Source organism: Callithrix jacchus, chromosome 7 (genome assembly GCF_049354715.1).
Source record: "Callithrix jacchus isolate 240 chromosome 7, calJac240_pri, whole genome shotgun sequence".
In the NCBI taxonomy this organism is placed as follows: Eukaryota; Metazoa; Chordata; class Mammalia; order Primates; family Cebidae; genus Callithrix; species Callithrix jacchus.
This window is the reverse complement of record NC_133508.1, coordinates 90,861,891-90,875,329: the sequence shown is the minus strand read 5'-3', so window position 1 is coordinate 90,875,329 and position 13,439 is coordinate 90,861,891. Positions and strand designations below refer to the sequence as shown.

Sequence of the window (13,439 nt, the reverse complement as noted above, 5' to 3'; positions counted from 1 at the left end):
GAGGACTTGGGTCCTGGCCTCACTGAAGAGAAGAGCGGAACTAGGAAGGCCAGAGATCTTCCAACTTCACACCTTTGGAGGAGAAGCTGAGGTCTATAGTGAGGTTGCCATTCATTTAGAAGACACATGGCCTATTGGCAGCAGAACCAGCTGGGATTCCAGAATAGTGTGTAGGGGTGGGGGGCGCAGGCACTGAGTGAGGTGCAGGCCTTTGTCTGTGTGTTATGGGCTTGGTTGATTTCCACCTGTGCCTGTGAGCAGCAGAGTGGTTGGTACTGGAGGAAGGGCGAATCAGGAAGCCTGGATCCCAGGGCTCTGCCACCCCCCCACCACACTGACCAGGCCAGTCACATCCTTTCTCCTCTGAATGGAGGAGTAGTCTAACTGAAACCACAAAGTCTTTCTTACTATTATTACTCTAATTGTAAGATACTATTTTAAACAAATTATAGGAAATCCAATTTTAGGATTTTGAAATTCTAAAATCCTGGTTTTCCAAGATTCTGAGGATGCTGCTTGGGGTCTGTTATTCTGTGCAGAGTCCTGTGCTGTGAACTTGACATGTTGCCCTGTCCAGAGGGGCACCATATACATTTTTCAGTTTGAGACCAAGGCCAAAGAGCCTAGACTTCAAAGGAGTTTGAAACCAGTCAGGACCCTGGAGCCAGCCCAGACCACCAGCCAACAGTGTCTGGGAGGAGCCTAGGTGAAATGCACAAACCATTTCAGCGCTTGGCTGGATCCTTCGGTAGCCATGGCAGATGGACCAGGCCTAGGCGAACACTCCCATTTTACACAGGAGGACTCAGTCTCAGAGCAGGAAACCGAGTCATTGCCTCCAGGCGCTGTGAAGCCTGACTGTTCTTTGTCCAGGGCTCTTCCTACACGTTGGGCAGGGTCCCCTGAGACACTGCTTGCTGTCTGTGGGGGAGCCCAGAAGGCAGGGCAACAGGGTAGACCCCTGGAGTGGGTCTCAATTCCCAGAACTGTACGGATCTCCTGGGAGTGCGCTAAAAGCCTAAGCGCTGGGTGCCTATTCCCCCAGACTCAACTGGAATATTTTCTAGTTGGGATCAGGCATAATTTTTTTTCTTTAACGTCAGAGTTTGAGATCTTTTACCATGGACTCTTTCGGTGGAAAACACAAAAACCAACGTAAAAAGTGGACTGAGAGGCCTGGGTTTGGGTCCCAACTTTGCTGCCCACTCGCTGTGAAATCTCTGCGAGTTTTCCAGTGAACGGGCTGGATTCTGCAAGAAAACTTTTCAAGCACTTTCGCAATTGTGCGCTCCGCGTTCGTAGACAGCGTAGTTCCCGTCTATCAGAGGAGAAAACCGACCGGGAGAGGGGAAGAATCCTGCCCGGCCGGGGCTAGTGGAGAGGTGGGCAGGGAGCCGGGTTGAGCCCAGCGCTCCTCACGCCCAGCGCGCTTCGCCGACCCCCGGGCCCTGCCTCTCTCGCCGCGGCGCCGCCCTGCGGTCCTGCCCTGCTAGGCTGCCGGAGGCCGGCCAGCAGCGCCGGGTTCCAGAGGGCCGCCGTCTGTCAAACCCTCCGCCCAGCCCCGCGCCGGGCCCCGCCCAGACTCCCAGGGGGACTCCCCGCCCTCGCGCCGCGATTGGCCTGGGCAGGGCGGCGGCGGCCAGCCAGTGGCTGGAGCGGCTGTCGGGCAGCCGCGGGCCCACCCCCCGTCCCCCGGGGAACCGCCCCTCAGGACGCGGCGGCGGCGGCGGCGGCGGCGGCGGCGGCGGCGGCTGAGGCTGTGCGGGTTGCCGCGCCAGTAGAGGCGCGCCGAGCCGGGCGCCCAGCAATCTGCAGCCGCCGCTGCGAGGTGAGGGGGCGCGGCCCGCGACCGAGAGACTGGCGGGTGCGGGGCCCGAGATCCGAGGTTGGCGTCCCAGCGACGCCGGAACCCTGGCAACGTGGGGATGGCGCTGGGAGCGCGGAGGGGAACGCAGAGTTTGGGGGCCCCTGACGAAAGGGCCGAGGCTGCGGCGCGGGCCCCATCGCACGCGCTGGTGGTGAGAGCGTGGGACTGTGTGGCCGTGCGCTGCGGAGCGTCTGACCGGCGGCCGTGTAGGTGGTGCGAGTGTCCCCCGGCGTGCGTCGACGGGTGTGCGGGCGGGTCGCGGCGTCGTCGTTGGCATTGCTCACTCTGCGGGTTTGCGAGCGCTACGGGCTCATTTCCTCCGCTGCACATGGGAATGTGGGTGTCCCGGCTGCGAGTGTTGAGTTCGCGTCGCCGGAGTCAGCGCCCATGCTGGGACTCCCGTTTTCCCGGTTCGGGTGGTCTTGGGTGAGTCTCTAGGGGTTGCGCCCGGGGCCCTTGGGTCCGCAGCATCTGCGCGCAGCTCGGCCCCGGAGCGTCCAGGAGTCGCGCAGCCAGTGACCCACCCGGAGCCGTCTCCCACGCTTTGCTCGAGCCCTGCTCTGGGAATCCTCGTTGCCGCCGGCTCCCTGTCCCACTGGGGACGCGGAACCGGCGCCCTTCCCGCTCCAGTCCTGTTTCACCATTCGTGCAAAGGAGGCTGGTTTCGGTGGAGGCGGATTTGGGTGGGAGATGGCAGGACTTCGCGGTGATGCGCCGCGGCGCGGGGGCCTGGGGTCCTCAGCATACCAGGGAAGGGCGAGCTTTTGCGTGGGATCAGGTGGATTTGACCTTTTGTGGGGGTAGGTGTGGTTGCGCTAACCTATGTTAGAGACGCTGAATCCACAGAAGGGGCGGTGACCGGTTCAAACTCGGCCCCGGGACGAGACGGGGCGGTTTCCCGCATTCTAACGCGCTGTGCTGTCTCCCCAGGAGTCCGGCGTGACCCCCAGCCGTGCGCCCCGCCCCGGCGCCATGCATTGCGAGGTGGCCGAGGCACACTCGGACAAGAGGCCCAAGGAGGCCCTGGGTGCGCCCGGCCCCGGCCCCGGCCCCGCCAGCCTCGGCGCGCACATGGCCTTCAGGGTCACCGTGAGTGGCGGCGGGTGCGGGGACAGGGGCCCGCGGGACCTGCTAGCCCGGCCGCCCGTGCAGCCACCGCGTGCCCACGACCTCCTCCGACCCCGGAGCCCCCGAGACTACGGTCCATCCAAGGTCGCCGCCGCCGGGAAGGGTGAGTCCGGTCCTGCCAACTTACCTGGCGGCTCTTGTGGAGATTCTAGCTACCTGGCGTCGCCACCGCGTGCTCGGGAGAACTTGGTGGAACTTTCTTCGGAGTTCCTCAGTTTCTCTCTTATTGTTTGGGACTAGCTTGTCAGTCTGAAACTAAATTAGATGCTTGCTTTGCGAAGCATCTAATTTAAACTCAATAAGCCCCGTTTGGGGAAATGTGTTTATAGAAAGCTCTCAGCTTACGTAATTTTGCTTCTGTATATTTCTTATAAAGGTTGCGTAGAAACTTGTCAAAATTTTATTATGTATTAGGATGAATAGCAGCATATATATTGGTGTCTTTTTCTGAGTAGCTCAAGGCATACTTTGAAGTATTTTAATCTCCTTAACTAACAAAACCCAGAGGCCTTTAGCAAGACCCCTCTTCTTTTGGGACCTCAGTTTCTCCTTCTGTCAAGTGAGGAATTAATTAAACCAGACGATTTCTGGATTCCTGACAGAAAACTTTCTGCATTAGCAATCCAGCCTGGGTCATGTCCTAACTTAAACATGGCTTTTCTGTACTTGGTGCTTCGAAGTCTAGTCTTGGGTCAAAAGCTCCTTGTCAAGTCCCTTGGTCCCCCAGTGGAGCTGGCCACGGGAAGGTTGGTCCCAGTATGGCTTTATGGGCTCAAAGTCAGAGATGGTGCTGGGATTTTCAGGAACATGCTCTTCTCATCACAGTTAATTATTATTGAGTCATTATTTATGAGTTTCGTGCTGACAGATAATTAACCAGGAATCGGAGAAATTGTTAAGATGCTATGCCCCTGTCCTCCCGCTTTGTTCCCTTAGGAGAAACCAAGGCTTTGGGGTTTGACTATATCTGCATTTGGGACCTCTCAGTTCTCTTTCCAGATGATTTTCAAGGAAGACAAAAACAGTTTAGGCTTTATGGTTACAGGCTTCACTTCCTAGCATCAGCCCGGCAACTCAGAAGAGGTAGGCAGCCTGTTTTTAGAGTTGAGAGCTCCTTGTGGATCCTAAACACCCAACTCCCGGTTCAGGGATTAGTAAAATGAAATAAACATAAGCAGTTTTTTTTTTTTCTTTTTTAAAGAAAACACTTGACTTTGAAAGAGAGAACTATTTCTCATCTCCTTGTTTTAGATGTCAGCCTCTTTTTTCAAGGGATAGAGATAATATTTTAGAAAGACAGATATGGTGGGGAGGGGTGGGAAATGCCTGCAGAGTGTTATTGCTGGAATATACACATATGAAGTCTCTTTTACCAGAGAGGAGCGCTGCTCAGTGAGACATGAGTAATGTTTGCTGCCGGGAGCTCCCTGGCTTGCCGCACTCCATCCACAATCCTCCCTTAAATAGATACCCTCCTGTAACGTTCTGTGTTTAAAAAAATCATGGCTGTCATCTGAAGATTGAATTCTCTGCAGACGTAGTGAAAGGCTCTCCTGAACATCACCTTTGTTCCACGCTATGGTGAGACCTTTCATCTGGGAGCTATGTGTACGATCTTCCTACTTCCATTCCTCCAAACCCTGGTTATTTTTATGAACACTCCCAAACATGTCCAAAGTAAAAAATCTTTAAGTCAGGATTACGTTTGAAAAGGGAGAGGAGAATAAAGGGATGGGAGGAAGAGCCTCTTTCTTTGTACCTTAAGCTGGTCTCTCTGGTGACACTTTTTCCAAGAAGTTTCACAACTTTTCTTCATAGCCTCCCAGTGAGGCTGGTGGGGTGGGATGTATCCCACTCATTTGAAGGGTGAGGAAACTGAGGCCTGAAGGTGGGGAGTGTTCAGTATGTGCAGGGTAGGGGTTGGGGAAGCCACAGCTCTGGCCTAACCTGGCCTAGGGAAAAAGGGAAGGCTTGGGGTGCGGGGCTTGGAGAGGTTTCCTTGCTGGCCTCTGTGTCGCTATAGGCAAGCTTGTCCTCACAGTTCAGCCACCAAGTGGCCCAAGACAAAACCAGCTTCTCCCCCAGATCTTCAGCATCCTTAAAAACGCCACAAGGAGACAGTGCCTTCTTGCTGCTCCTACTTCCACTGAAATAGTCCCCAGACCATGTAACCCTACAAATGTTTGGAGTCTAGCTCCAAGTTCTCAGGCTTATTGGAAACAGGCAGAAATACCAATTGAAAAATATTTATTGACTGTGCTGGAAATTGTGAGACCCCACCACCTATGTATGATCTGTGGGACTTGGGGAAGAGATTTTGCTCTTCTGAGCCTTTGGTTCCCTCGTTTGTAAATCTACCCTGAGACTTAATTTGGAAGACCGACGAGAGCATTAGTGATAAAGAGTGTGCAAGGGCCACCTCAGTGCCTGGTTATTTTTAGGATTACTATGGTAACATGTTTAATGTTCTCAACCTCTGGGTTTTCATTTGCACGAGGGGTAATCATGTCTACCTTGCAGGGTAAATAAACAAGAGTTGTAAGACTGCCTTATAAACTAAAAAGGTAGGAGGAGTCAATTTTATTAATTCATGCAGGGCCCATGCTAGGGTCAGTGACACTTCAGATAGAGGAGACAGAGTGAGAAGGAAGATAGGTTAGATTTTTAAGATGTTGAATGTGAAGGGTGCTAACTGTGGTGTACAAGCCAGGGGAGGTTGAACCAAGCTTTGGGTCTTTTTGTGGCCACTGCTGCCCAGTGACCAGAGAGAAGACAGTACAGCTGAGTCTGGGGTCAGGTTTCCGATGCTCTGCTGCCTGCGTTGGACAGTCCCTGAGCAGAGGAAGAGAGTGGGTTCCTGAATCTAGTAGTTTATCCATAAATGTTTGAGGCCTGTGTATTTCTAGATCTGGAGTCGGGAGGCACTGGGATGGTGTGACGTCATGGACCAACATTGTCATCATTTACAATAAGAATCATGATATGTTTATGGCAGAGTCCCGTTTATCCAGATTCCAAACAGCTGGAAAAGCCAAATTGCCAGATGCTGCGTTTTTCTTTCTTACCATTAAACACCCGACACTCTGCTTTTATAAGTCCTGACAAGGAAAGAAGGTAAACATCTGGGCTTTGTGCAGGCGGACAGCTTTGTGGTGATGGCCTGATGACGCTTGTTCTCTGTGCACGGTGCTTTACAGTGTTCAGAGCGTGTTCCCACACATCCTCTTGTCTGCCCTCACGCCAGCTGGGCTCTGCCTGCTTTGGGGGTTCTTGTGAGGGAACAGATGTGGAAGTCTGTAAAGTGCTGGGCAGATACTGGCTGTTATTAATGTGATTCCCATTTTATAGATGCAGACATTAAGGATCAGGGATTTGCTCGAAGCTGCAGACAGTAAGTGGCAGTTTCCAAGCTTCTAGCTGCAAATATTTGATTCTGGTTCCATAACTTGTACCTTCTACATGTGTGTGTTGGCGGCTGAGAGCTGGCATTCACATGAAGTCCCTTTGAATGTTCCCGGAGAATTTAAAAATGTTTTTTGCTTTTGGTATTTTTTCTGTCTCAAATCTTTGGAAATTGCTAACTAGTATCTATGCCATAGTTAGAAAACTATAGTTTGCCATGTGATTCCATTTGCCCAGACTTGCTGTTCCCATACCAAACCAGATAATGAGGTCACTATTTAATTTACAGTGACTCACTGGGCCCTTTCACTGTGTCCTGAGACTGGATACATCCTTGCAATAAAAAGGTTGATCACGACAAATGTGAACCCTGCCATTATAAAAACAGCCGTCGTGGCTGTAATTGCCAAAAAGCAGTTAGTCTTGCAACTGAAAAAAAAAAAAAGGGAACTGTAGTTTGTGTGCGTGGCCTCAGGGGATGGCCGCGGCAGACAGTAAGTCATCGTGTTTTGGTGGCGTTACCTGGTCGAATTTCTTCCTCTGAATGAGAAGCTGCTCTGATGTTCTGGCGAGGCCTTGGAAAGGCAAGCGCATCCCTTATAGAAAGGTATGAGTGATTTTTAAAGCATTTCCCCCCTCCGGCTCTGGTGGGCAATTTGCTTGCATTTCATCTATTTTAAAGTGCGGGTCCTGCGATCCGGAAATAATCAGATCCAAATTTTTTCAGTGCTTGAAGTTTCAAATAAGGGGGAGAAAAACCTGCTGGCCAAATGTCAGGCTCAGTGAGACAAAGAGAAACAAGTATGTGTGTGGGTAAAAAATGAGATAGGAACATGTTGTGTCTACAGTCATAAGAGTTATGTATCCAACAAATCTTTTATAGATATGTAGCGGAAATATAATTCCCAAAGATTCTCTGAGAATCTCGGGCGGCTAGGATCCTTCTTTCCTTCCTGCCTCCCGAGCTCTCTAGAAACTAGGACTTTGTGGGCAGAATGGCAAGGGGACCATCACGTGAGACAATACTTTAATTTGGGTTTTGGTGTTTCTCGATAGTTTACCTGTAGCGGGCTTAGAGGGACTGTGGTCTGCAGAGCTTCAGTGCTGCGGAACCACATCCATAGGCATGTTGCTCTATCTGTGATCTAAAAATGTAAATTTTTTTATATGCTATTTTTCTTCATCCTTCTCCTTCTGGAAAAAAAAAAACAATACTAACCTCATCTCAGAGTTACTCATCTCCCTGCGTTTCATTTGCATGAGAAGCTTAGTGAGCCAGCACACTTATTTTTACAGTGCGTTAAAATCCCATTACAGGCATAAGTGCACAATGAATCATTAAAAAAAATATATATTCTTATGTTCTTTGTTCTGAATGTTGCATAATTATCATCATTTTCTTCAGTTTTATTTTGTGAAGTTTGGCCAGTATCCTGAACGACGGGAGAAACTAAAGTTTGGGATAGGGTTTTCAGTCTGTTTTGGATAGGATTAGGGGAAAAAACAACAAACAAATAAACTTTATTGGGAAATTGACCAGTGACTATCACGGAGGATAATTTCCCTTCCTTCTTTCAGTTGTCTTGGAAAAGAATTCTCTGTTTTCAACGATAAGGTGGTATTTCAGCAACCTCACCTTACATATACATTTATATTCAAAGTTAAATTACAATGTGTGATTTGTTCATTTTTCTTCTGATATAGATTTCTGTTGCAATTACTTTGGACCTGGAGAGTTGTGTGGTTTCTTTTGGTGGGGGTAGTTTATTTTTGTATTTAAAGAAACAAAGACATTCAGTTCAAGGGGGAGAAGAAATGAAACAGAGTCTGCAGAGGGCTTTGAAAACTTGGACTCCATTATGCAAAAAGCACAGCTGTAATACCAGGGCCAGGAAAAAAGACCAAACTCCTGAAATATTTGTGCTGTTCGCCTTTACTGTGCTAATGATTCTAGCAGTTTAAAAATGGACTTTTTGTTTATCAACAGCCGCTGCCCAAATTAATAGTTTACAATGAAAAAAAAAAAGCTTTCAGTATTGGAAGCAAAGTCCAGGGACCGACAGCTTAGTTACTGAGTAAGGAAAGCAGAAAAGAGGGGGAGAAAAGTAGTTTCGTGTGGCTACTTTGGTCTCCCAAAGCCATATTTATAAGAAACTGAAAGAAAGCAGAAGGCTGGGCTGGGTAGGGGGTGGAGAGAATACAACCCTAACCCAGTGGTCTCAGAGTTGAAAGTCACTTAAAGCATCTGTTTTCTTCTTTTTCCCTTCTTCCCCTTAAACTCCAAAGGGTTATTCCTTCAGTAGGTTTCCGGCGGAGAGGCGGATTTTGTTAGCATGACGAGCTGTGTTTGTAAAGTCAGCGTTTGAGTCAGATGAGAGGAGACCTTCAGTCGGTTAACTGAATAACGCATTTCCTGGATAGCCTGAATTTATTTGGTGGTTATGATTGGGCCTGCCTGGAGCTAACACATGAGCCATTGTGCAGCCTCTATGCAGTGGGCCATGCCCTGTGCTTTGAGCCTTGGTTTTCCCATCTGTAAAATAGGGAGTTCAGTTGGGTGACCCATAGCCCTTGCCTGCTGATATTCCAGGATTCCACACTAACTGGGCTGAAGGTTTGGAAGGATCCGGGTGTAGGAAGAGGCCACTTTTGACTCAGACCGGGTTATACACTTGAACTCTAAACTGCTAAAGATGAACAGAGAAGGGATGGGGCAGAGGGAGATCAACTAACCTTTGCTGAGCACCTGCTCTGTGCCAGGTGAGATGCTTTAGAGACGTGATCACATTTAATTATGCCCAACAGCCCTAGGAGGAAAGGAGGCGCCGTTTTAATTTTAAAGATGGGGGGACTGAGGATTGAAAAGGCAAAGTGATTGGTCCAAGGTTGTGCATATAGTAAGCAGTAGAGCCTCAAATTTGAACTCAGGTCAGCCTGACAGCAGAGCCAGTACTTTCCTCGGAAAAAACACCACTCTTCAGGACCAGCCTCTCAAACCCAGTCAACTGGGAAGGAGAGGATGTGGCTCTAGAGAGCTGAGTGTTCCCCAAACCTGGAGGAAGGCAGCAGGAGGCCCAGACAGCCACATCCCAGAGCACCCCTTTCTCAGTCTCAGCCAACGAACTGAGGTGTGACTTATAGGGGACACTCTGCCTCCGCAGGGCAATGCTTCTCCCCTGCTGCAGAACTAGGGGAAGGTGAATGTTCCCAGTGACTCAGGATCTTCAGGAATCTAAGGTCTGGAAAAGGACTCTCTGAGACCATGGAGGGGGCCCCTAGGAGAGACTGCTTCTCAGAAGCAGTGGCAACTCCCATCCTGACTGGGTATTGCAGGTAATAGTCCCTGTTTGAGTCAGTCCTACCTTTTAGGGAGATTCCTTGCCAGGGCCCTGGTCATAGTCTCCTCTCTACCCATTCCAAAGACATTGTTGGATGAAAATTCTTCAAGATCCCCACCATGCCTGACTGTAGAATACGTGCTTCCCTGAGCACATTGGCTCCGGGACCTATTAAACAATTATTTCCTGTTAAACACTTGGTGGGATGAAGCAGGGCTTGGGACGAAGAACAGGCTGGGGATCAGATTGAACTTAGAGAGTTTGCTTGTGAGAAATGGGTCTTTTGTGTAAAATGATGAATGAGCTAGATGACCCCCTATGGAAGGTAAAGGTCCCACGACTGGTTACATCTGTGGCCTTGCACGTGCGTTCATGAGAACGTGTACATTCTTAAGGAGTCTTACTGATTCTGAAGATGGACTGGCAGGAGCCGTCCTGTTCCGGGGCATTTTTACCTTCCTATGTGCCGCTGTGTCTGAAGGGGAGTGTATGAAGTATGAAGGATGGCCCTGCTTGCCATGCGGCCCAGCCTGTTCCTATTTGTGTCTTTTTAGCAACCAGATTACTCTGTTAGATGTTACTTTTGTTTTTAAACAACAGGTTTGCAAGAAATTGGGCTTTAGCAAGAAACCAGGGAGTACTATAAACCTGACTTGAAAAATACAGATCCCATTTGCTGTTTTAAGCTCTCCAGAGGGCTGGAGATTGGGTTTATTTTGGAACGCTGCTGGACTATATGAATTACTTCTCAGAGGGTTGGGTATTTAATACCTAGTAGAAGTTTGTGTAAGGGTTGATGATATATTTTGCCAACTTTCCAACCCCGTAAATAAATTACACGTGCCGGCAGAGGCTGCCAGGATCCACTGTGTCAATTGAAGCTTAATTTTTGTCCTAAACCACTTAATACTTTTGTCCTATCGAGCAGAGAAAGTTGTAGAGTTTTGCCCATCAGCCGGCCCATTCCAAGATGACCACGGTTTCAAGAGCTTGAGAATAGGCCTCCGCGGAGTCACTGATTTTGACACCGTTTTCGGTGGTTAAGTAGCTTCAGCAGTCTCAAGTCCAACCCTCAAGGCAGAGAATGATAATATAATTTTAAGCATATCGTAAAAATGAAACACAGTCACTTCTACTCCCCAAACCTGCCTCACTCCCCGTCTCTCTGGAGAAAACAGCTGTAATTGTAGGTTTAATCTCAAGACTGCCTTTGCATTTTATCTTATTTGAGTGCAAAGCCCAGGTAATAACGTTGGCATTTTCAGTGCGAAACAAAATAGGTTTCTAACTTGGAGACACTATTAAATATTTCATGCTTCAACCAAACTCAATTCTTTTTTCCTATAATAAGTTTAAATATTAATTCTCTGGAATGTCAGATGCCTAAAGCAAGGCATTTAGTGATCTGCAGTTTCAAGTATCTTGAAGAAGGTTTATGAAACAGGATATTTCACTGGGAGGGATGAGTAGTGTGTTTCAGAGATATCTGAATTCAAGGCATCGTATTCTGATTTATTTTTTAAAGGGAAAGGTCATAAAATAAGTTGCTTTACGTGCTGATGGATTAAGTGGCTTAGGCTGAAATAACAGCAGGAACTTTACTGTTTTTACTCGTTATAGTTTAACAATGCTTTTTGGGGGAGGGGGGTGGGTCTTTTTCCCGCCTGCTTGTCTTCTCCCCGTCCCCCGCTCCCCGTTCTCTCCCCCCTAAGCCAGATGGCTTTAATTCTAACCAAATCCCACGCTGAGGCCAAATGATTGATCAAACAGTCATTTGTACTTACGTATCGCTCTTTGTGAGAATATCTCTGTGCTAGGGCTCCTCGCTGGGGCAGGCTCTTCTTTGGGCCTTCAAACGGATGATTTCAAACAGATCGAGGGGCTTGGTGAGGAGGGGTTCTCGGGTGGATGCAGAGCAAAAATCCCAGACCTCGAGTCCTTAGAACTTCTCGCTTAAAACCTCTGTGTTGCCTCCCATCCCTGACAGCAGGGGTATCCACATGTTCTAAATATAAGGACAAAAATCTTTCCACTCTTCACATGAGAGCAGCTATACTTTTAGTATCTCTTGAAGCAGAAGATACTAATGAAGTTTAGGTATCTGCTAATTTAAAGAGCTCTTTTAAGTTGGTATGTACTTTATCCACCATGGCAGCATCTACACACACCTGTAGAGATGTCGATTTGTCCTACAGATAGTCTTTGGTACATGCTTTAAAGATCTTCTGTGAAATTATTCTTGGCATGTAGATTGACAGCCAGCTGGCCAATGGGAAAAATCTGAGCCCTTAGATCTGGTGTTCAAGGCTTTCGTGCCGAGCCAGTTCCATTTCTTGCTGATGTCTGCTCGCAGCAGCAGACTTTTCCTTACGCATCCTCAGACCTGGAATTTTCTCTTTACCTGTCCTTCTTTCCTTATAATCTGTGAACTTCTTTTTAGTCATCTTTGTGCCTCCTTAAATCATTTTGGAACAATGGGAAAATAGATGATATTCAAAGATACATCTTTGTATTCTCCTGTCCAACACAAAGGCTGGCATGAAGTTCATATCTGAGGAGTGTATAGGGTGCTGAGGCTGTGGGTGTGGAACCAGGCCACGAAGTTTGAATCCTGGTTCCGTGTACTAACTTGGGGACCTTGGCAAGTTAGGCAGCTTTTTGGATCTCAATTTTCTTGTCTGTGACATGAGGATAATAATAGTAATGATCTCCAAAGTCTGTTGTGAGGGTGGAATGAGTTAACACATTTATAAGTGAACAGAGATTGGCACATGGTAAATGGTCAATTAATGTTGGGATTATAATAATTGTTATTGTTATGACTACCATGTAAATGGTAAATAGAACTTCTTGGAAGGGCTTTCCCTCCCTTGCATTCCACCAGATTGACCCTACTGGTTCTTTAAGGCCCAGCTCAAATGCCACCTCCTCCTCAAAGTCTTCCCTTCTTTCTACCCTTCCTTTTGCCATAGCCCTGGTCATATTCTATGGCAATTTCCTATTTACTTCTGCATCCTTGAAGACAAGGGCAGAGTGTCATTATTCTTGGACCCTGTATGGCCAGCACGGGGCCAGGGCTGGCTCCAAGTGCGTGTCCAGGAAGTCTGGGAATGTACTACTGCCCAGTCCCTGCCCTCAAGGAGCCTGTAGCCTGTAAAGGAGGAGCTGTGTTTGATGTTCTTGTTTTTCCTGCAAGGCTGAACATATGGTAAGCTCTCAGCACATGTGAGATGCTAGTAAATTCTTTTTTTTTTTTCTTGCTCTGTCTTATGATGCTGAGATGCCAGTAAATTCTACATGAGTTCTCACATGCAGATACCATCATGTTCTCTTTCCAACACTGTCTTGGGGTCTTCAAAATAAGGTCTGTCCCTTGATTGCTAGTGACCCTGGGGAAGTCTCCTCACCCAGCTGGGCCTCCCTCTCCCCTCCTTCTGGGGAGGATTGGCTTCAGGGCTTGCAGGCTCTGGAGCTTGGGGCCTGATGACTGTCCTGCAGTGATTGGCCATTGGCCTCTTGGCCAGGATTGGCGCTTTCTGTCACATGCTTGTCCTCCCTTTCAGACAAAGCCCCAAGTGCTGTGTCATGTGTCTCATCTTGTGGCTTAAAGAGCAGATACTAGTGGTTGCTACACATCATACCCAGATTTCTTAAAGATAAAGAGGAACTTTGGACCAAGTGTTGGAATTGAGAGCTGGGAGCCA

The 13,439-nt window shown here is 48.4% G+C and overlaps 1 protein-coding gene across 8 annotated transcripts in view; it reads left to right on the top strand.

Moving 5' to 3' along the window:
• Positions 1–1,714: 1,714 nt before the first annotated feature.
• Positions 1,715–13,439, top strand: part of GLIS1 (GLIS family zinc finger 1) — a 237,716-nt gene continuing 225,991 nt past the window's right edge. For 3 of the 8 annotated variants that reach the window (XM_078331888.1, XM_035251546.3, XM_078331889.1), the window contains exons 1-2: positions 1,715–1,828; positions 2,798–3,098. In XM_078331888.1, the coding sequence (XP_078188014.1) occupies positions 2,840–3,098 (259 nt within the window). In that variant the 5' untranslated portion in view covers positions 1,715–1,828; positions 2,798–2,839. Of the gene's footprint in view, positions 2,294–2,797; positions 3,099–13,439 lie in introns of all 8 variants that reach the window. The other 5 variants (XM_054236261.2, XM_035251545.3, XM_078331891.1 and 2 more) reach the window with 3 other exon arrangements.